General features: G+C 39.2%; 1 protein-coding gene across 1 annotated transcript; it reads right to left on the bottom strand.

The window, feature by feature from the left end:
- Positions 1-2,644: 2,644 nt before the first annotated feature.
- Positions 2,645-23,223, bottom strand: TESMIN (testis expressed metallothionein like protein). The gene is made up of 12 exons (XM_088656368.1): positions 22,711-23,223; positions 21,987-22,101; positions 20,396-20,454; positions 19,587-19,748; positions 15,869-15,989; positions 11,539-11,615; positions 9,947-10,020; positions 8,183-8,254; positions 7,321-7,423; positions 6,479-6,616; positions 4,037-4,212; positions 2,645-2,837 (listed from the first exon to the last, which is right to left on the bottom strand). Exons 1-12 carry the CDS (start codon positions 23,221-23,223, stop codon positions 2,645-2,647), a joined length of 1,803 nt encoding a protein of 600 aa, XP_088512494.1.
- Between the last annotated feature and the right edge of the window lie 608 nt (positions 23,224-23,831).

The following is a 23,831-nucleotide window of genomic DNA, read 5'->3' as shown; positions in this document are numbered from 1 at the left end:
TAAATGAGTACTGATTGTAGTAATTGAATAGTGAGTCACATTTGTCTCTGAAGTGGATAATATAATGTAGATTTTTGCTATCCTGTAATTAAGATTCATGAAAAGCATTATTTTGATATGTGCTCTCAGGGTAGTGTTTGGCTTTTCAGGACTAATCCACATGTCTTTTACCACCCTAAAAGAATAGTGTTATTGTTTGCATTACAGTGTGGTCTCTTAAAATCAAGGTCTTAATATGCTAGCATTGTACAATCAATCATGAAATTTATGAAATTTAAGCAACCAAATAAGTCCATTTTACAGACAGCAAAACTGCAGTAAAAAAAAAGAGTAAGGCCAATAGAGTCGCAAGGACCAACATCTTTTGAACAGTGTTATAAGTGTCACTCTCAGATGCCCTGTTCCGTGCCCAATAAGCCCGGGACGCCTTTGCCTGGCGGCGCTGTGACCCATAGATTGCAGCAAAATATTGGGCAAGGTTTTGTCCAGTATCTTCTCTGTGTGATGGGCTCATGGGAAAAAGCTGTCGGTATCTGTCTGGTTGGAATCTGCACCCTGGTCCCCCAGTGAGACCTTGCTTGCTTGGCTCGCACCACAGCAAGGTTCAACACTGGCTGACTCCCATGGAACAGGTTTGGAACATTTCCCCATCATTCACCAGACACCAGCAGGCCAATATTGGACAAGTTAATGAAATCAGGAAATGAGATAAGTTGAACCACATACTTATGAAGAGGAAGTTGGTAAGAGAAACAAAAGGAGGATAATGACTTCTGAGAAAAATCGTTTTGTTCCTTATCTTACATAAATTCAACATCACCTCCACTGACTCATGAGACACTGAGGCAGGATTTAGTAGGTTGAATATGTGTTTGTACTTTGTACTGGGAAGGGTTAATTGCTGGACAGGGTTAAGTGTGGCTGTTTTTACACTGTATCGTTCAAAATGTAAATGATGCTGACAACACAGAGCACATGGATGGTGATGAAATATGTTACAATGGAGTAACAAGTATGAGTGATAGCTTATATGCTATTTACTTGAATAGTTTACAAGGTTAGAGTAGTTTGGGTATTCAAGCATGAAAAATTGTTCACAAACTACATTTATTTCTATTCCATGCTGATCTTCAATATTGCAATCCTCAGCAGTACTTGAGAGGAATAAGTGTTTGCAATCAGTTGGAGAACTGATTACACCTTTGATCACCTCTGAAAACTCCCAGTTAAATTATATACTTACTTGCCTCTGTGATAGTTTCTGGGATGTGAAGGTGTTCATTCATTTAGCACAATTTTTTAAAGTACTATTAATATAAAGAGTAAGAAGCACAGAAGCCTAAGGAAATGATTAGAAAGTGAGAAATCTTGTCTCATCCGCACTTGTAAAATAAGACATTACTTTCCTCATCTATCTGGGTTTGCTTAAACCTCAGCAGACTATAAAATAATTTTTGTGATGCCATGCACTATTCAATCCAAGCAGGTGTATTGGGAGAAATTTTCAAAAGGCTCATATAAAATGAATAAACAATGAATAAGTAATTAAAATAGAGTTCAGCTAAGGATTCTATAACTATTTTGAACAAATTGCTGTGCTCAGTAGCAATATCATATGGTTAAAGCTGCAGTATTACACACCCTTACCTGCCTGAACAGACAGGCATAGGATTGCACTGCATGTTAACTAACTGAAATGAACTATTACCAGTGGTGCATAGTACAGTAGGATTGTCATTTATGTGGCTGTACCAGTATTAAGTAGCTTCTGAATTGTTCCTTGAAAACAAAAATGTTAAAAACTTTTTAATGGGTATATATTAACTAAACACCAACTTTAATGCAAGTTTTGCTATGCAGAGGTGCAAATCATTCGGATTGTGACTCAAATGTCATGAATTCAATGTTTCACATCTACTGCATGTTCCTCTTTTAGCACAAGAAAAATTCTTAATAAAGGGTTTCATCATTACAAAACTAGTAAAGTACTGTAAATGGACAGCAATCTTTTAAAACAATTCAACATTAAGACAAATAGAAACCAAATTACATCTGTGGCACTCCCATTTTTATGGCACCATTAATCAGGCTAATTTTCATTGAAATCTGTGAAATGATTAAACTTGGAGGGAAGTTTTGAGTGAGTGTCCTTGACTCAAGCAAAAATATTTCAACTATGAATTATTTTCATGTATTGAGCTTGCATCTAATCAAATTTAATTAAGAGTAATTTAGAAATTATATAATGTGTGTTCCACAAGCCAGAATATATCTAAATCTGTGTTTGTTAATCTATTTGAGCCTATAGTAGCAGAAAGATGAGAAATTTTAATTGATAAACCAAAATAATTTAGTTTACATGCTTTAAATTATACTGTTAATCTGGAATATTAACCTGCACCATGTTGACCTCCCACTCCCCTTCTTGGTTACTTACAATGACCTTTGGATTAGGAAGCCAAGTAAGCAATGCACCTCCATCCTGCTTTGCTGGCCACTACTGTGTAAACTAGCATTATATGGAAATAAAAAGTAGCAATGATATGAGAATAAGAATGGTAAGTTATTTTTTATAAATATTATCAACACCAAAGGCTACTTCAAGCAGTGCTGCAGTTCACTGTGCATTTGTATCTAAGGCAGGTTATTCAACTTTCAGCCCTTTGGATTTAAATTCAGAGTGCAGAATCTGTGATAAGCATCTTCCAAATTCTTCTAAGATCATTTGTTCTGCTAGGCAAATAGAGTAAGCTTCTTTTTCTGCTTCTTCAGCTTGAGCAAGAAGACAGGCACACGTTGCCTCAACCACTTCCCATGATATACACGTACTAGACTGCCTATTGGAACAAAAAAACAACAACACAACAATATATACTTTTAAAATTAGTAAATTAATAAAAAAGATAAGTTACCAATTTACTCATGGCTGAACTTTTCAGGGTTTCCAAACAGGATTTTCTGTGCCAGGTACACTTTTATGCATTTGGCCTTCAAATCCATCTATAGGAACGGGCACAAATTTGCTTATGCTTTATCCCATATGCATTCTTATTTTTTCTTTTGCAAGTGTGTGGAGAGACTGAAGTAAATAAAGGGCTACCTACAATTAATAATGTCTCAAAGGCAGCAGGTGAAGTTTTCCCCAAATTTTTATTTCCTCATTACAAAAGGCTTCACCTGCCATTTCTTCACTGCAAATCATCCCCTACTCAGGCTACTTTTCAACTCTTTGGAAACAACCTAGATTCACAAAGCGACCGGCCTCTCCCACCCATGCAATAGCAGGATAAAGCAGCCGCCTCAGGCAGAAGCCCCTGAGATGGTGCCACAACGTGTGCCCCCACCTGCACCACTAATTTCCAGTGATTCCTCACCAAAATCTCATGAAGCATAGCAGTGGGTGCCAGTGCTGGTGGTGCCAGCAGCAGAGCTAGGTTGCTGCCAAATGTGTAGGCCAGCCTTTAGACAGGCAACATCCATAAATAGTAAATGAGCTGTTAACAAAATATTCCATATATACCACGCGTGACATTTTCATTCCCAAAGAAACTACTCAGTCCATTTCAATAGGTTTTTAAAGGGCCCTACTGCAGTGCTTCCCTTGCTGGTGCACGTTATTGGTAAATCAGAATCTGCTCTACAAGGAAGTTTTTGAAGGCTTGTCTACAAGCCTGCTACCACAATTTTAGCAAAGCTGGCAACTTGCCAGCTACATACATTAGACTGCCTGAAATTAAAGCAAATGTTGCTTACTCAGTTTCAAAAACAAACACACCAAACATACATTGGTACCAAAGAGTCAGTGCTACAACCTTCACCTCAGCTGTAACCTGCAGCTGAAACAAGTTACTAAGCTCTGACAGAATAATCATAGGTAAGATCTAGAAAGGAGAAAGCAGAGGTTGAGAGGGACAGACAACTAGGCTGTTACATATATGTTTAAACTCAGTGCTATGGCATATAAAACAGTTTGCTATTTCAAGATACAAATTTTAGATAAAAAGTGGACATTGCATAGGTAACCCTTAATATTTACCTGTCTTTTCTGCTTTTTGATAATATTTCAAAATTAGAAAATGATACAGAGTCATTTCCTTCATAACTTTTAATTTCCATATAGTTTGGTATATTCATTAGTGTTTTTCGATCTGGGCTTTCTTCATAATTTTTGCAACCAACACACTTGCAGATAGATGAACACATGATTTTAGCCTAGAAGATGGAAAATGTTCTAATTTATAAATCACTCAATACTATTAAATAATGTAAGATCTGGTTCTGCTACAATACAAGGACTCAGCCACACAGCTGCAAATAAAACGTTTTAAGTGTGTTTTAAGTACAATATACAATGTGACACTAGATGGCAATGGTGAATCTTATGGAAAATTCAATGTTTTTTTTTTTAAATGATTTTTTTAAAAAGCATGTTCAGAACGGTTTTTATGTGTATAGATTCCACCTGCATATGATTCCTTGGAAGTATGCTTCCAAGATCATTAGTAATTTCTACAAAGAATATTACAGTGTGATAAACAAACTATATTTCACTACTCCTAGTGGTATGTGGAGTTCTCTTTGAAGAATATTAAGAAATGCCAGATAGTTTAGAATATGGACCCAGATTGACTGATGCTGGCTAGCATTAAAAAAAAAAAGCTTAATTATTTCCATAGGCACAATTCAAGTATCAAACTTGTTTCCAGAATCAATTTGAATTGTTGGGTTTGACCTATAAAAGTCTTGTATGGGACTCATCCATGAATCTGCTCTTAATCTGTTCTTAATATCTGTCTTGGATTTGCTGCTCCTACCTTTAATACTCATGTGTATCACATTTACCTTCAGGTGCCATAAGAAAGGACCTTTTTCTGGGTTCTCCTAAAGTTGATTTCATTGACAAATTGAATGTGTATTTTGATTCTTTGTAAACTGCTGAGTTGTATTTACAGTTAAGTGGGATACAGATTTTGTTAAATAACTAAAAAATAAATAAGATATACTGGTACTCATCACTTCAACCATCAAAGAAGCATCTTTGGTTTCTTGTACCACCCTCACATACTGCTTTGTAAAATATATCATACCTGCATAGCGGAATAGGAAATGCCCTCTTCATTTTGCTAGCAAATTTACATTTACCTTTCTTCTAGTGCAGATGCAAAAGACATCTGCACCTTTAATAATTGTGTAGAAGAAAAGTTTCACCAGCTGTAAAGATACAAAAGCCCTGTCTTTTTTTGCATGTGGCCACCCAATATTCTAGCTGCTTTAAAACCTTGTCCTCTCCCCCATGCTTTTTAACATCTACATGCAGCCGCTGGAAGAGATCATCAGGGGGTTTGGGCTGGGTGTTCATCAGTATGCGGATGATACCCAGCTCTATCTCTCTTTCAAATCAGAACAAGTGGAGGCGGTGAAGGTCTTGTGTGAGTGCCTGGAGGCGGTTGGAGGATGGATGGCGGCTAACAAATTGAGGTTGAATTCTGACAAGACAGAAGTACTGTTTGTGGGGGACAGAAGGCGGGCAGGTGTGGAGGACTCCCTGGTCCTGAATGGGGTCACTGTGCCCCTGAAGGACCAGGTGCGCAGCCTGGGAGTCATTTTGGACTCACAGCTGTCCATGGAGGCGCAGGTCAATTCTGTGTCCAGGGCAGCTCCATCTGGTACGCAGACTGAGACCCTACCTACCTGCAGACTGTCTCACCAGAGTGGTGCATGCTCTAGTTATCTCTCGCTTGGACTACTGCAATGCGCTCTACGTGGGGCTACCTTTGAAGGTGACCCGGAAACTACAACTAATACAGAATGCGGCAGCTAGACTGGTGACTGGGAGTGGTCACCGAGACCACATAACACCGGTCTTGAAAGATCTACATTGGCTCTCAGTACGTTTCCGAGCACAATTCAAAGTTTTGGTGCTGACCTTTAAAGCCCTAAATGGCCTTGGTCCAGTATACCTGAAGGAGCGTCTCCACCCCCATCGTTCTGCCTGGACACTGAGGTCCAGTACCGAGGGCCTTCTGATGGTTCCCTTGTTGGGAGAAGCCAAGTTGCAGGGAACCAGGCAGAGGGCCTTCTCAGTGGTGGCGCCCGCCCTGTGGAACGCCCTCCCATCAGATGTCAAAGAGAAAAACAACTACCAGACCTTTAGAAGACATCTGAAGGCAGCCCTGTTTAGGGAGACTTTTAATGTTTAATAAATTACTGTATTTTATTTTTCTGTTGGAAGCCGCCCAGAGTGGGTGGGGAAACCCAGCCAGATGGGCGGGGTATAAATAATAAATTATTATTATTATTATTATTATTATTATTATTATTATTCCTGCTGCTAGAGCCTGCAGTTTTCCATGAGAAGCACACTCTATGGGAGTTTCCTCTCAGATAAAGTTTCTAAGTGCCTATAGTATTACTGGATGAATTCCACCACTTTTATACATTTTTATAAAGCAGAATTAGAAAATTTCATTGAACAAACCTCAAAGCATTCACAGTAATTTTTAAGGCACCCTGACCGCTTACAATTACATCCTTTATTATGTCTGGGCTTGATATCTCCTAGTTTTCCTTTTCCAATCTTTGGCAGGAAAGCTTCTGGATTTCTGTCAAGACAAGCCTAAAACAAATATTTTTTTATTTATATAGAAGACATTCAAATTGAAAGAATTTCATTTTTTTAACCTTTTTATAGCTTACTTTATTTCTAAACTATGCTTTTCTGAAAGCATATTAATTTTTTTTACAGGTGGTAGCAATCAAGGAAGTTCTTGTTTATATGGTCTACCTGTTAACATGAGACAAGATGTACTCACAGCACTGTATTTTGTAGTATTTTGGAATGGAGGTTATTCCACTAGAGCTACTAGGGTACAGTCCTCCCAATGAAAATGTGAAGCAAATCTCAAAACCACACACTCTTTCCCATCACGTACACATTAGATACTTAAATGAATTCAGAGGCTTGTGGGGATATTTCTATCAATCTTCTAGTCTTTGGCCCATCAGCTCTGTGCATTGCTCAGCCAACCCTAATCTAAAAGTATGGCTATAGTAAAGAGGTCCCTTCCATGGATCTCTAGGAGGATTGCCAGCTTTTTAGCTCTTGCTGAGGAGATTTCTCCGTGTCTCTTGTTAGGAAACAGGACAGTAATTAAAACAAGAGACTCAAGATGAGAGATAAAGGCAATGCCTATGTGAGCAGGTACACCTTCAAAATCTGGCAGAATGCCAATATAGATGGGGCTACCATCAATAATAATAAATACAAATATGTATAAAATGTTATTTATAATAAAAAGTAGATAATAATACTTGCATTACCTTAATTGCCTTAATCCTCTCTAGTTCATGTTGTGGATTGTTATAACAATTATTGCAGTTGCAGTTACTGCAGAAATCACCATTGGCAAAGCAATCACAGTATCTGTGTTTAACAAAGGCAGTAGATAAAATACATTTTATAGTTCATCGTTTTCAAGGATTGTTCATGTAGTCATGTGGTTATCTGTGCATCTATGATTTTGTTTTTCTCTGTCCCCATTTTTATTGGCATTCTGAAGATTGCAAACAATCCAGTAACCAACATTTCATGCAAGTGCTTTCAATGGGAGATTGCTGATCCCATTCTCTATAGTTTCCCTTCTAGATATTTTCTGTCTCCTTTTTATTCTAAAGCAGCATTACCGTAAAGAGTGGCAGAGGAAAATGAATGAATATCATATAAAAAAGGCTGATACATTTTCAACATGCATTTGGCATATAAAAGCAATTTAATTATTATTTTTTTACTATTACAATGTTAGAAGAAAGCAAGGAACATAATGGCTCAGAACCTCTATTTTCTATATTATCTTAATATATATATATATATATATATATATATATAGTACTACAAACTACTAGAGATACACTTATTTTGTCATGGTATCTATTTTGCCTTATTTTTCAACATGCTTCCAGAAGTGTATGTTCCAGGCATTACTTTGTATGCATCAGGCTAAGCACTGTGCATAAAAAGAAGAAGAAAATGCAGCTTCAGATTTGGTAAATTAATATCCTGTTCTATATCAAAGTCCTGTTTACTGCCATGGCTTCAGTTTAATACATATGGCAGGAATAAATTAATTACATTTGGAGGTTTGTTTACACTAAGAATAGATACTTCAATATTTCGTTTACTTACAATTTGAGACACTGTGATTTAGTGCAGTTGCATGGCTTTTTTGATTTTGTATCCCAGGAGCTGCAAGGTAACCTAGGCATTGCAATTTAAAAGAAGAAGAAGAAGAAGAAGAAGAAGAAGAAGAAGAAGAAGAAGAAGAAGAAGAAGAAGAAGAAGAAGAAGAAGAAGAAGAAGAAGAAGAAGAAGAAGCACATTATTAGATATATAATTAAAAATCATATATTGAATATCTTGGGAAGATTATTAGAGATGACATCCGCTTACTGGTGGGAAAGGATGAAAAATGGGACTCCTAACTGTTACTCCATTCACAGAACCTTTCTGCTACCCCAAGTCCTCTACATCACTTGCTGTAAGGGTAATGAATCTCTTGAACAAATCATCATTCAATCTTCTGTTATACAGAGGGAAACATAATGCTTTGGGTCCTAAAATAAGCTGAACTTATCCTTCCTCCCCTGCTGCAACTCCCAATGCTTCTAGTGGGCTAGAGCCCCTCCTAACAAAGTAGGATGGGATGGAAGGCTTCTGAAGGAGCAGAAAATCAACCTAGGTAGGACCTGGATATTAATCAACAGAAGGACCATTTCCCATCACCACCACCTCAGGATTATGCTGAAAATATTGTGCCAAGGGTTCAGTGGCCAAAACAAACAAAAGAGGAGAATGCTGATAGCCTTGGTTCATCCCCAACTGTGGACTAATTTGATTAAAATCAAGATTATTTATTCTCACTTTATCAAGCAAATCACTATATACTTGTTATATTTTATTTATAAATTTAGGGTCAAATTTCATCTTTTTGATAACACTAATTAAGTACACCTACTCCACACAATCAACAGATTTGAATATTTCAAATATTAACACCATTAGTAGAATGGGAGTAGTTTTACGAAAATCAATAATATTTAACAGTTACCAATTAGATCTGAAATCTGGAGGTAACAGAAAAAGCTAGCCTGACTAGGGTATAGAGCTTTTCAGTATTGTAGGGATTTGTATAAATACTGTGTCTTCTTATTAAAGCTATTGACAAATACACACACACACACACACAAGCTGGCACTGTCATGCGTTGCTTGGGCTCAGTCTGTGAAATGAAGACTCAGAGTCCCCCTTCAAACTCCCCTCACCTTCAAGGGCCCGTTTTACGTGTGTTCTGTTTACGCAGGGGCATCCCTGTGAGTCCCCCCACCCTGTGCCAATCCATGATGTATCCTGCCCCCTCCTCCCCCAACCCCCGGCTTATCCCTGTGATTCCCCCCACCCTGTCCTGACCCATGATGTATCATGCCCCCTCTCCCCCCACCCCGGTTCATCCCTGTGACTGGTCCCACCGTGTCCTGACCTATCCCGTCCCCTCCCCCCCAACCGCCACCCAGGCGAGTCAGTACCTCCATTCGGCCTAGTCTGTACAGGCTTCGGCCTAGTATGTAAACGGGAGCCGAGGTGCTGTTGAGAGGGAAGGTTTTATAGGTGCAGTACCAGTGTAGCCGCCGCTAGAGGGCGCTGGTTTGCAGCCTGGTTCTTTTCCCAGAATGCATTTTCGTCTGAGTGGTGTGTTTTGAAACACGGGTTTTTTGGGGTTTTACCAGGCACAGGTGTGATATCTGTCTTTGAAAACGGTACGGGGTTGCTCTCATATTCGCATGCGGCATTGTGTCAAAATTTGAACATAATCAGTCAAGCCGTTTTGGTGAAACATGGATACTAATGGACATGGCCAGTTTACATTTATATATATATAGATTACTGACTTACCCAACTAAGGTCAGTTTTGTTGGCTCTTGAAGATTTTTATCTGAATGGCATGTATATATGGATCCATTATCAAGCTGCTCAAAATACAAACCAGATATTCAAAAACAAAAAGATTATAAAAATAGATTAAATAATCAAGATAAAATATTTTTAAATCATCTTCATAAATATTAGAACAAGTCATGGAAAAGAGAAATATACTTTAGGAAAAAATCTATTTTGGGATTGATATTTGCCTTTAATTTATACTCTTAAGTATTGACACTATTTTCATGTTGCTGACTGGGACCACCCCAATTTTTGAAGCACTAGTACAAGAAAAAAAGGCTACCTTGTTGTTCCTAATAATTATCACAGGAGACACAGATCTCCATCCTTGATTTTGCAATATGTCTATTTCCAAATCAGGTATCTTTCTCTCTCCCTCATAGTCTTCTTTTTATTGTGGGTCTGTGGCACATTGTTACACATACCCTGTGGGCTTTGGATTAGTAACAGACTTTTATTCTTTAGATCTAAGGTTTGTTTAATGCTTAATGAATGTATTCAGTGCTTGTGTATACTGTATGTATAACCGTGCTGTCTGAAGCAGCATCTATATTAGGGTTGCCATATGTCAAAAAGTGAACATCTGGACATAAAAGTTGTAGTTATTTGCCATTCAACCACAGTATTCCGGGTGTCTCTGGGAAATTGCGGGTGTATGGCAACCTTAACTCCATCTCTTCATTTTTGTGAAATAGACCAATCTTTCTCTACTTCCTGGTATGACAAGTTCTTTATTAGGCATAAGGGTTAAAGCTTTTTTTAAAGGACACATGCACTTCTTCCATGCAAAAGGAAGGTTCCAATTCCCTGAGCTGTACATTGAAGACACGTGTGGTGGTAAGGCATGCGGGTTCAGATGCATGCCACATAACACCCCCCAACCCTCCAGAGGAGATTTGAAGAGCACAGAGGGAAGAGAGGGGCAGAATTCCTGTTACACTAGCAAGAATCCTTGCAGCAGCTTCCACCAGCACAACAGGTTAGTTGAATATGACCCATTCTAACAAGGCCTGCCTGTAGCAACAAAGTAGAAACATGAGACAAGGCATCAAAGCAGGCAATGGTTGGGTACTAAAACATATAGCACCATCTGCATATCCCTTGGTAGACAGGGAAAGAGGCATGATATGCAGTTTGAGAATGTTGAATTAAAATCAAAATCTATGTGGAAAAAGTAGAATTTTTGACAGATATTGAGTGAATCCAGAAAATGATTAGAGTAAATGGAGAGTAAAGTTAAGATAGAAGAAGAGATAAACAAAATAATGAAATGCGTTTAAGCTAGTTGGAAAAATAAAGTAGCGTAACAAGAACGGCTGGAAGTCAAGTCACTTGGTGGGTGTCCGTGTGGGGTAGGTGTGTAGGTATGTTGATATGTATAGTATAGGTAGATATTATATAGAGTAATGTAGGTATGTTTTATGCTATGAAAATAAGGTAGTGTGTTGTGTATATGTATGGTGTAAATGTAAGTGTTTTATATGTTAATAAAAGAAAAAAAGAAATAAAGAGAATGTCGTTTTGAGGGCAAAAGTAACACCTACCTCTTGTGCACAGACATTCAGTTTACCTCCAACTGGTAAAAACTGTCCCAGTACAGATGTTACAGAATTACTTGCATCTAATAAGAAAATATTTCATTTAGGTTAGTGCAATGTATAGATTTAAACGAATACATATTTGGATAAATAACCTACATTTAAGAGGAACTAAGAGATGTAAACCATTAATTATTTCTAAGTTTTGTTTATGCTAAAGAAGTAAGTTTTTAACTATGCTAAAGTTTGACATTTTCCATATACAGTACTTATCTTTCCAAACCAAACTGCATTTATTTCACACAAATATAAAAAGAAAGGATCCTACAGAGGGCAAAAACACACAAAAGATGCTTCAGATGCCCAGGATGGTGGTAGTTTAGTTGTAAAACCATGCTTTGCATGCAAAATTTACATGTTCAACTCCTGATATTTCCAAATACAAATTGGAGAAAATGCCTGAAATGCAGGATTTCTGCTGCAGTATATTGAGATATATGAACCAATGGCTTGATGTCATAAAGCAGCTTATGTTCACTAGGAACAGCAGTTTGGAGGCCAAGCTTCCGAGGCTGTATCTAAAGCATCTCCAACTAGCTGTGCCAACACATATTTCACTTTCACATGCACTTCCATGTTCATGACTATCAGGCTTCATTTTATATATTTATATAATTTTGTGTAAATCTAATCCCCTTCCCCCAGCTCAAAAAATATGTGCCCTATGCTAAGAAATGGGTCCCCCAAAGAGTGAGTTTATTTTGAAATAGTGGTTTGGAGAATAATGAAAAGGCTGGGCTTAGCTTCTTCTTCTAAAAAGCCAAATGTGTCCACATGCATGGGTGCAACAGTAATTGTCAAAATTTAAAAGGTCAAAATAAAAAATCCTTCCAATAATAAATAATAATATTTTTTATTTATACCCCGTCCTCCCCAGTCAAAACCGGGCTCAGGGCGGCTAACACCAATAAAATCACAATAAGACATAAAAGAAAAGAAAACAATTAATTAAAATACAGATTAAAATACAATATTAAAATTTAACATTTAAAATGCAGCCTCATTTTAAGTAGTCCATAAATCAAAACCCTGAGGGAGGAAAACACAGGGGTCAGACTGAATCCAATCCAAAGGCCAGGCAGAACAGCTCTGTCTTGCAGGCCTGCGGAAGGATGACAAATCCTGCAGGGCCCTAGTCTCCTGTGAAAGAGTGTTCCACCAAGTCATGGCCAGTACTGAAAAGGCCCTGGTCCTAGTCAAGACCAATCTAACCACTTTATGGCTCAGAATCTCCAGAGTGTTGTTATTTGTGGACCTTAAGGTCCTCCGCGGGGCATATCAGGAGAGACGGTCACGTAGGTACAAGGGTCCTAAGCTGCATAGGGCTTTAAAGGTCAAAACCAGCACCTTAAACCTGATCCTGTACTCCACCGGGAACTAGTGCAGCTGGTAAAGCACTGGATGAATGTGATCCCGCGGCAAGGACCCAGTGAGGAGCCTCGCTGCGGCATTCTGCACCCACTGGAGTTTCTGGATCAGCTTTAAGGGCAGCCCCGCGTAGAGCGAATTACAATAATCAAGCCTGGAGGTGACCATCACATGGATCACTGTGGCCAGATCAGGGTGAGAAAGGTAAGGGACCAACTGCTTAATAGGGCGGAGATGGAAAGATGCCACCTTAGGTGGCTGCAACCTGCGCCTCCATGGAAAGGGAGGTGTCAAAGGTTACACCCAAACTCTTGACAGAAGGCGCTGGCACTAATTGAGCTCCTGCAAGAGATGGAAGTTGGCCCCCCAACCCCATGTCACCCCAACCTAGCCAGAGGACCTCTGTCTTCGAAGGATTTAGTTTCAACCGGCTCCCACGTAGCCATCCAGCCACAGCTTCCAAGCACTTGGTCAGTGTGTCCGGGGCCGAGGCAGGGCAGCCGTCCATCAACAGATAGAACTGGGTGTCATCAGCATATTGATGACAACCCAGCCCAAAACTCCGGACAATCTGGGCAAGGGAGCGCAAAAAGATATTAAAAAGCATTGGGGTAAGGATTTCTCCCTGCGGACTCCACACACCAAGGAGTGCCGCAGCAACAACTCCCTCCCTAGTGCCACCCTCTGTCCCCAACCTGAGATAAAGGAGCGCAGCCATTGTTGGACTGTGCCCTGAATCCCCACATCGGCAAGGCATCGACCATATCGAAGGCTGCTGACAAATCTAAAAGAATCAGCAGTCCCGACCCACCTCGATCCAGCTGTCTACGGAGATCATCTGTTAGGGCAACCAGAGCCATCTTGATCCCATGACCTGGGCGAAAGCTGGACTGAAATGGATCTAGAGCCGATGTTTCATCCAGAAACCTACCAAGCTGTTTGGCAACCGCTCTCTCAATTATCTTACCCAGGTACGGAAGATTCGAAACCGGGCGATAATTGGATAGATCTAAAGGATCCAGAGATGTTTTCTTTAAGAGCGGACGCACCACTGCTTCCTTCAACTCCCCTGGGAAAGTCCCTGTGCCAAGGGACAAGTTGGTGATCTCATCCAGGGGGGCCCGTACCTCATCTGGACATGCTCTAATCAGCCAGGACGGGCACAGGTCAAGGGAGCAAGTGGTGGGCCTTTCAGCTCGGAGGAATCTGTCTACATCGGCAGGGAGTATCCCTGAAAAAATGGGTGCAACAATAACTGGAAATGTTTCTTTTGGCAAATGTAAGTCTTGTATTAGAAAAGCTTTTGCTTCTTTGTACTTTAAACAGATAGAAAAGGGTTGTAAGTCATATTATGTGGACTGCACTTCCTCCTTGTGTGATAATAAGAACTTATATGGGGGGGGGGAATCTGGTCTGGATGCAGTGAGCTACTATTTGATGGGTCTTACTTCTGAGTAGACATGCATAAGATTGCACTGTTGGTCTCAGACCCAAATTTTTAAAATGTACTGCATTACTGCAACTGCAGGTGGTTTGAGGAGAAATTGTCTGAGTGCATTTAAAAAATGTACAATTAGTACGGTAATTTTTTGCTCAGGGGTGCTCTTGACAATCAAGATTTTGAGAAGAAACCTAAGAAAGACTCCTTCTTCTCAGATTTTACCTTTGTCATCATTCAGAGACAGTGATTGCTATATAACAATACTGTGAAAAAATGCTTATTGAAATATTATCATTACTATATTGATCTATCAAAATAATCAGATTCCTTTATAGTTGATAGAACACTGACATCATGTGGATGGTTTGGGTAAATGCAGACAGAACTCCTTGCAAGCATACACAATTCACTAGGAGCCTTTCTACACTTAAGATTCCATGGTAGCTCAAGACCTTATTTTGTACCTAAACTGTTGAGCTCAGCCTAGACATCTCCCCTAACTGCATGTTTCTGCTATTGGGATATTGCATTTTCCCAATGCTGAGAGCATTATATTTTATAACTTAGAAAATGTGATGATTTTCCCAGAAAATTGCCCTATGGATTATCAATATTTGAGTTTTACAGATGTCATCTGGATATTGTCTATGATGAAGCTTGCTGAAAGTATACAGACAGGATCTATACTGGCAATAAATAAAACAATGAGACAAGGCACCTGAGCATTCCATGGTCGGGTGGCAAGATTATTCAGCATATTCTGCACATCCCTTGATGAAGTTAGTGAAGGGAATGTTCACAATGGCTGGATCTTTTTGATTCAGGTCCCCCATATCCATACCTTTCGGTGATTATTTACATTTTATGTCCTTAGTGCTTGTCCACTCTCTGTCTGTGCTATCTGAACACTATAATGCAGTCTCATCAGTATTATACTTGTTCCCTCAGAGTGTTCATTACAAGCACCTTTGGATTTCTTTGTTTTTGTTCTGATCAAAGATGCTCAAGACAGTTTTCAACAGTATATAGGAATTAACAATAGTGTTTACAAAACATAATTTAAATATACAAATAATTATCTGTGTTGAAGTACATATATTTTACAAAAGTGGGGGAATCCAGCAAAACTGCCCTGATGTGAAGACAGGATAAATATTATTGTATCCTGATTAAAGGTGCATGAATCTGTCGATTTCAATTCCCTCAGGAATTCAGTTTGGTTCTCCACATTTCCACATCAGTTTGTAATTTATTTATTTTTCAAATTTTCATGAAAATTTGTCAGCATTTTACTGTAAATACACATTTTTAGATGAAATATTCCTCAAATCCACATTTTTGCTAATCAGATTTCCCTAACACAATGCATTTTGTTCTGTTATTTACACACACACACACACACTTTCTCTCTCTCTCACACACACACCCCTCTCTCTATATTCTTTACATTTTCCAATATTTCAATACCTGTCTGAGGATACTTAGGCTGGTCTTGATACTGGGGGACCAAATGAACTGCTTTTAATTCTCTTGTGTCTGTATTGTTTATACAAAGTATATGAGTACCACCCTTCAACTGGCAGATTATCTGAATTGCATAATCAACAAAAAATCATCAGATTAAAATCCATATTACACTCCTTAAAATGAACATCAAAACTTCATCAATATACAACGCAATGAAAGTATGAAATTACGTAAAAAATCTTAAGACTTCTCTTAAAAATCAACAATGAAGGATCCATACATACTTCCTGCAGGAGGGCATTCCACAAATACAGGGCCACCACTGAGAAGGTCTTGTCCCTGCTTTCTGTCAACCTAATGTTTCTTATACACAGAGGAATTATACCAGAAAGATATGGAGGTCTCGTACACCTCAGGTAGTGTGGTTGCTGACCTTGAGCCAGACATCTTGGAGAGTGAAGTCAAATGGGCCTTAGAAAGCATTGCTAATAACAAGGCCAGTGGAAGTGATGATATTCCAGCTGAACTGTTTAAAATTTTAAAAGATGATGCTGTTAAGGTGCTACACCCAATATGCCAGCAAGTTTGGAAAACTCAGCAATGGCCAGAGGATTGGAGAAGATCAGTCTACATCCCAATTCCAAAGAAGGGCAGTGCCAAAGAATGCTGCAACTACCGCACAATTGCGCTCATTTCACACGCTAGCAAGGTTATGCTTAAAATTCTACAAGGCAGGCTTAGGCAGTATGTGGACCGAGAACTCCCAGAAGTGCAAGCTGGATTTCGAAAGGGCAGAGGAACCAGAGACCAAATAGCAAACATGCGCTGGATTATGGAGAAAGCTAGAGAGTTCCAGAAAAACGTCTACTTCTGCTTCATTGACTATGCAAAAGCCTTTGACTGTGTCGACCACAGCAAACTATGGCAAGTTCTTAAAGAAATGGGAGTGCCTGATCACCTCATCTGTCTCCTGAGAAATCTCTATGTGGGACAAGAAGCTACAGTTAGAACTGGATATGGAACAACTGATTGGTTCAAAATTGGGAAAGGAGTACGACAAGGTTGTATATTGTCTCCCTGCTTATTTAACTTATATGCAGAATTCATCATGCGAAAGGCTGGACTAGATGAATCCCAAGCCGGAATTAAGATTGCTGGAAGAAATATCAACAACCTCAGATATGCAGATGACACAACCTTGATGGCAGAAAGCGAGGAGGAATTAAAGAACCTTTTAATGAGGGTGAAAGAGGAGAGCGCAAAATATGGTCTGAAGCTCAACATCAAAAAAACCAAGATCATGGCCACTGGTCCCATCACCTCCTGGCAAATAGAAGGGGAAGAAATGGAGGCAGTGAGAGATTTTACTTTCTTGGGCTCCTTGATCACTGCAGATGGTGACAGCAGTCACGAAATTAAAAGACAACTGCTTCTTGGGAGAAAAGCAATGACAAACCTAGACAGCATCTTAAAAAGCAGAGACATCACCTTGCCGACAAAGGTCCGTATAGTTAAAGCTATGGTTTTCCCAGTAGTGATGTATGGAAGTGAGAGTTGGACCATAAAGAAGGCTGATCGCCGAAGAATTGATGCTTTTGAATTATGGTGCTGGAGGAGACTCTTGAGAGTCCCATGGACTGCAAGAAGATCAAACCTATCCATTCTTAAGGAAATCAGCCCTGAGTGCTCCCTGGAAGGACGGATCGTGAAGCTGAGGCTCCAATACTTTGGCCACCTCATGAGAAGAGAAGAATCCTTGGAAAAGACCCTGATGTTGGGAAAGATTGAGGGCACTAGGAGAAGGGGACGACAGAGGACAAGATGGTTGGACAGTGTTCTCGAAGCTACGAACATGAGTTTGACCAAACTGCGGGAGGCAGTGCAAGACAGGAGTGCCTGGCGTGCTATGGTCCATGGGGTCACGAAGAGTCGGACACGACTAAACGACTAAACAACAACAATGTTTCTTATTGATGGGCCAGAGAGCAGGGCCTCCAATGCTGATCATGTAACTGATCTTGCAAGTTATGCTTCCTTCAGATAGGGCTGAAAATAAGGAGTAAGCCCAGGCTGGTAATAAGCACTCCTGGCCACAGAGGCCACCAGTGACCTCACTGATAATGCTGAGTCCAGAGGAACAGACTTTTTATCATAATCGTCAGGGCAGGGCTGGGCTGGAGAACCTCAGGCTGGGGGGGGGGAATGTGGCCCCTAGAGTTCATTTTATAGCCCTTGGAAATCTCTGGCCATGGCTCCTCCGAGACCACACACCTCACAGTTCTTGCTTCATTCCATCCTCCAGATTTCTGTCACTACAGTCATTGAACTGTAACAATGCCTCTTGCTTGTCTGGATGGAGATATAGCTCTGTCATTTGTGTGACAAGCCTCTAGTTTGTACAAAGATAAGATTAGCATCCATTGCCCCACCCACCACTGGCATGTGGCCCTTGGATGGTTGCTCACTAGGGAATGTGACACTTGGGCTGAACAAAGTTATCCACTCCTGCTTCGGGGGAGTGCATCCCCCACTCAGAACCAGCTGCACACCACCCAGCTGAGCAGATTTCTCAACCAACAGGATTTCCACCTTATAATTGGAGTCAACCTGAGGGGCCAAGGGGGCTTCATCCCCCATATAATATTTGAGGGGGTGAGCCCCTCAAAGTTGAGAGGTATTGCCAGTTGGCACCCCGGCACTTCATCAGGTTCTTTGCCTTCATAATCCCCAAAATAACCTTCACATTCATAACTGCCACTACCTCCCTGGGATTAAGTTAAGGAAAAGAGGTAGAGCTGTGTGTCATCAGCATACTAATGTCATTAGCATACTGATTACACCATCAGATGGCTTATCCCAGTGGTTTTATATAAATGTTAAAAATCATACAGACAAAATAGAAGTTGAAGCCAGCAACCAAGGGGTAGAATAGAAGTCCCCCCCCCCTAACAGTGCATTCTGAATCCATTATCCCAGAATGGAGCAGAGACACAACATACTGTGCCTCTAAGTCCCACCCTAGTGATTTGCTTTAGATGGATACAAAGGCCAATGGTACAGAAGCGTTCCCTAGCATAAGTCATCCACTAGGGTGGCAAGTGTTCTCCATTCCAAACCTTGCCTGGAAGCCAGATTTGAAAGGACCTAAATAACCAGCAACACGGTTGGCACTGTGGGTTAAACCACAAAGCCTAGGGCTTGACGATCAGAAGGTCGGTGGTTTGAATCCCCGTGGCGGGGTGAGCTCCCGTTGCTTGGTTCAAAAGCATGTCAATGGTCATGGGTCCCTTTACCTTTTTACCTTTTTGAGACACTTGAACCATTACTGAACTCAGTAAGCTTGTTTAGGATTGTGCATTAAATAATTTAAAATGTAACATATGTAAAAATGTAATGTAGCAGAAACAGTTGATGAGAAAAAGAACTTGGAACAAAGCCAAGGAAATACATTGGGTGGGAAGGGTAGATTAGGTAAAGTAGATGACAGTCCATAATGCTGCTCTGAAGAAGCATCTAATAACACACATATAGTCAAGACTATAAACAAAAAACTATAAAATGGTCATTGTTTTCTTACTGACTACATGGCACCACTAAGAGGAAGCTACTTTACTAACCCTAACCCTTCAGTTTCATTCTAATAAAAACACAGACAACAAAAAACTATTGGCAAAGTTTTCCTGTGCAAGTTATTATATAGTACAAACACAGCAGTTACCACTTGAGGACTGGCATAATTTCTCTGTGAACAGGTAGGTTCCTCCACTGCATTTTGTGAAGCTGCTAGGTTATGGCTGATTTCTTCACCATTTGAATTTTGAAAAACTGCTTCTTCTGAATTATTAGCTGTAATGCTAACAACTGCTTCTCTGACCTCAGCCTGAAATATAATCAATTTCATATTTTAAAGGATATGCTCACAGTATGCTGCACTGTTAAAAAAACTGGTGTTGAAAAAAATAATTGAAGTTGCTTAAATTGATAGGAAACATTATGATCAAATTTATACATAGAATAGCCAATTAAAATTGTCATTATTACCACTATCTTTAAAAGCCCAGCTTACATCTAAATAACTAAGAAAGGTTGGAAAAAATAACCTGAAATAAATATTTACATTCCACATTGCTTTGAGTCATTTAAATAATAATATGAATGAATTACAAAAGTTGAATCAAGTAATCCATTTTATTGGATGCTAAGGATTCAATACAGATATTAATTCTGTGTCTGTGTCCTAAATTCACCCATGGTACTTTTTCTCTGGCACCCTGTTTCCCATAATAACTGGATGTTCAGGAGGCAGCTGTAGCCAGGAGTGTCTTTGCACAACTTTGATTCATACAATGGCTTCATCCATTTCTAGAGAAGTCGAGTCTTGCTATGTTGACCCACTCAAAACCATCAAAGCAGAGGTTGTGGGGGAGGGGGAGACAGACAAAAATTTGGGGGACATCTGCCTATGCAACTCACTGTGGATCCAACTCACATTATCCGAAGAAGTAGTAAAACATGGTATATACTTACAATCTCATCACAAACAGCAGCAGTATCCTGAGATAAAACAGTGATACCGTTGCATGATTCTACAACACAAAATGGAGTTGAAGAGAAAATTATGTGGACAATGTTAGATATTCAATCTAATCAGAATGTTATTGGTTATATCCCACAACTGTTATAATATAACTCATAAAACCAACAACATTTGAAGTTGAGTACAGTGGTACCTCGGGATACGAACACGATCTGTTCCGGGTCGCAGTTCGTAACCCGAAAAGTTCGTAACCCAAACCGCCATTTTGCGCATGCGCAAAGCGTTATTTTCGCGCTTTGCGCATGCGCAGAACGTGCGTGCAGCGAAAATACTTCCGGGTTTGCGCAGTTCGTAACCCGAGGTACGACTGTATAAGCAATTGAGTCTAGAAAAAGAAGAGCAAGTAGAAACGGCAACCTTCCTAGGTACAATTCAAACCCATTTCCCCTTATGGTGGTACTTCGGAAGTCAAATGGAATGCATTCCAGAAATCTGTTCGACATTCAAAACGTTTGGAAACCAAGGAGCGGCTTCCGATTGGCTGCAGGAAGATCCTGCAGCCAATCGGAAGCTACGGAAGCCACATCAGGCATTCATATTCCAAAAAACGTTTGCAAACTGGAACACTCACTTCCAGGTTTGTGGCATTTGGGAGCCAAAATGGTCGACTCGCAAGGTGTTTGGGATCCAACGTACAACTGTATTTCAAATCCATTCAAAGGAGTTTCACTAGGGTAATTTCTTTATAGTAAATTGTTATATGAAAAACAATTAAATTAGTTTCAAATGAATATAAATTCAAATGAAAATATGAAATATTTGAAAATGAAACATTAAAAAATAACTTCCTAAGGAAAAAATGAAGGCACACCATTACACATTGTAATATACTGAAAAATTTAGGCTCACTAAAGGGTTTAAAGTGAATGGCTGTTAACTTTTCAGTAAATTATGGTCAGGATGCCAATAGGATTTTCAAGAGGGCACACACATATAATATTTGAATATGGTTTGTATCCTGTGCAAATTGTGTCCTGTTTTGCAGGTGGAGTGGTGGGTCCAAAGATAAATCAGGGACTCCATGCAAATAAGGGGACATGCAGAATGCCAACAGGTGCAACCTTCCCCAGAATTGTATTTCCATAGTAGAATAGGTTTAACATGGATCTCTATCCATCACATAGCTGTTAAAAGACTAAAGAACAGTTCTGTTTCTGAAACAGCGCTACATTCACTGCAAGTGCCTTCCATTCCTGGAAGCTTTAGAAAACAAGTTGCAACTGAAACAACTTGGATGCCAAGCGTGAAGTTTCCAACTGTAATCAGTAAACAACAAATATAGGGCAAAAAGTTACACAGTTTCCTTTAATGCAATAATTGCTAAACAAAAGACCTCACTTTCTGATTCCTTTAAATTAGTAAAGGAGCTAAAGGTAAAAATGTTTCATCTTTAATAATAATAAGCAATCCAGAAAACATTAATTGGAAACTCACCTGCACAAATAATTTACAATATTATCTGGGGCAAAAAAGCCCAAAACAAAAGATGCAAACATGAAAGGATATTTCAAAAACACTTACCACCAGAACACTCTGGTATGGCTTGTGACATTGTAGAACTATTAATAATTCCTTTGATTTGGTCACAAGAAACACAGTTCTTTGCATCTGCAGTTGAAGTTATTGTTCTCAATACCTAGGAAAGCAAACATACTGTTTGAACTTAATATACAAAACTATTTGTGCTGCAATAATAATAAATATTTTAAAATGTTAAATTATATATACACTCTGAAAGTGAGTTTCCAAGGCATGCTCTGGTTCATGTGGTCACGGAAAGTCAAACACAACTAAGACAACTAAACAACAACAAAATAGTACTATAACAAATCTTATCTATCTATATCCCTTGATTGAGCCTGTCATGCCTCAGTCCTCCATCAGGAGGCTGAGAGGGATACACGCCCAGTGCCTATGCAGAGTATGTGGCCAATTTTAAATCCCAAAATATTGTCTTGTCCAGTTAGTTCCCCTTCTTAGGATGGACCGTGGTCCTTGGGGTGGGATCACTGTCAGTGGGACAGCAGTATTTTTCCCACTCTCAGAACATGAAGAACTATAAATGTATCTAAATTAGGACTAAAATGCATCATGATATATTCCCGATGTAGCATAATACAATATTTCTAAGCTGCCCTACATTTTAATTAAATGATGCTGAATTTTTATCTAAAGCAACTGAAATGCAATGATTAATTCAAAGCACATATATTATGATTCAGGTATTTTTAAAAAGCAGTCTTACTGGTATCATTTCTACATTTGTACTGACTGCTCCATCAGCAGTACTGGTGCCAAGAGATAGCATGGAACCTCTATGTTCTGTCATTAAGGAAGATGGAAAATGGATATTCTGTGAGCACAGTTGCAATTGTGGTAAATATGCACATGTTGTCACTTCTGAAAGAGTCGCTTCTGGTAATTTCTGATATTTTCCAAGGACTTCATCACAAAACTCTTGTCTACATGGCTGCATTTTAACTTCAAACATTGCATGTTCATTTTCTCTATTCAGCGCAGCTTCAGCCATGGAACTTAAGTAGGTATCTTGACTGGAATAGAATTCTTCTTCAACTGGTTTATTAATTAAATCATTCTTTGGACTAAGAATTTCAGAGTTAAAGGTCTTCACAAGTCCATTATCTATTCTTGAAATTCTACTAAAAGTTATATGATTTTCCATAGGTACAGTTAAACTTTCAGATTGGTAGTATTTGATCTCTGTAGAGACATCTATTTGTCCTGGGCCAATTTTCATCTTGGTAGCTGTTTCAGCTTCAAAATAAACAAACAAAAATAAGCAACGAATCATATCCAACATAAGGCTCCAATCCTAAGCATATGCTCACTGATCACTTACATATTGGATGGTGTATACACTATACACAAGATCTCACTCTTGCACTCTGCAAATCCACACTACAAACTCACCCTTGGTTTTACAGACAGTAACTAACATGGATTAGAATTCCCAATTGAAATGTAAACTTTCAGTGGCATGATGGAGAATCATCCACGTGTTTTCACTTTTAACCACCTTCTAGGGGGGTACTGGTTAAATTCAAATGCCAATTTGCTATAACTGATCTTAATTATATTGTCTTCAGTAGTACTGCTGTGCATGTCTGATCTTCAAACATATAAACACTATCAACAGCAATCAATATAGTTGCAACTTTTTCTATGCATTTGAAGCACTTAAATGGTTTATTAGACCACTATAACTTGAACATGAATTATCTATTTGCCTTAGCTATACCTGAAACCTTTCAATTTCTATGTATTAAGAGAAATAGGTATTGTTGGCAGACTAGATGCAAGATGCTAATATACATTACCGTATAAAGAGATAACAAAAAGTACAGC

This window comes from Zootoca vivipara, chromosome 1 (assembly GCF_965207765.1).
Source record: "Zootoca vivipara chromosome 1, rZooViv2.hap1.1, whole genome shotgun sequence".
NCBI lineage: Eukaryota > Metazoa > Chordata > Lepidosauria > Squamata > Lacertidae > Zootoca > Zootoca vivipara.
This window is presented reverse-complemented; position numbering and strand designations above follow the sequence as displayed.

Excerpts from the sequence above, each read along its gene's own strand:
- TESMIN (XM_088656368.1), bottom strand. The coding sequence starts at position 23,223 with ATGAAAATTGGCCCAGGACAAATAGATGTCTCTACAGAGATCAAATAC. Across the intron at positions 8,255-9,946 it reads ACAAAACTGACCTTAGTTGG|GTTACCTTGCAGCTCCTGGG; the intron begins GTAAGTCAGTAA and ends TGCAATGCCTAG. Across the intron at positions 4,213-6,478 it reads ATTACTGTGAATGCTTTGAG|GCTAAAATCATGTGTTCATC; the intron begins GTTTGTTCAATG and ends TCCATCTTCTAG.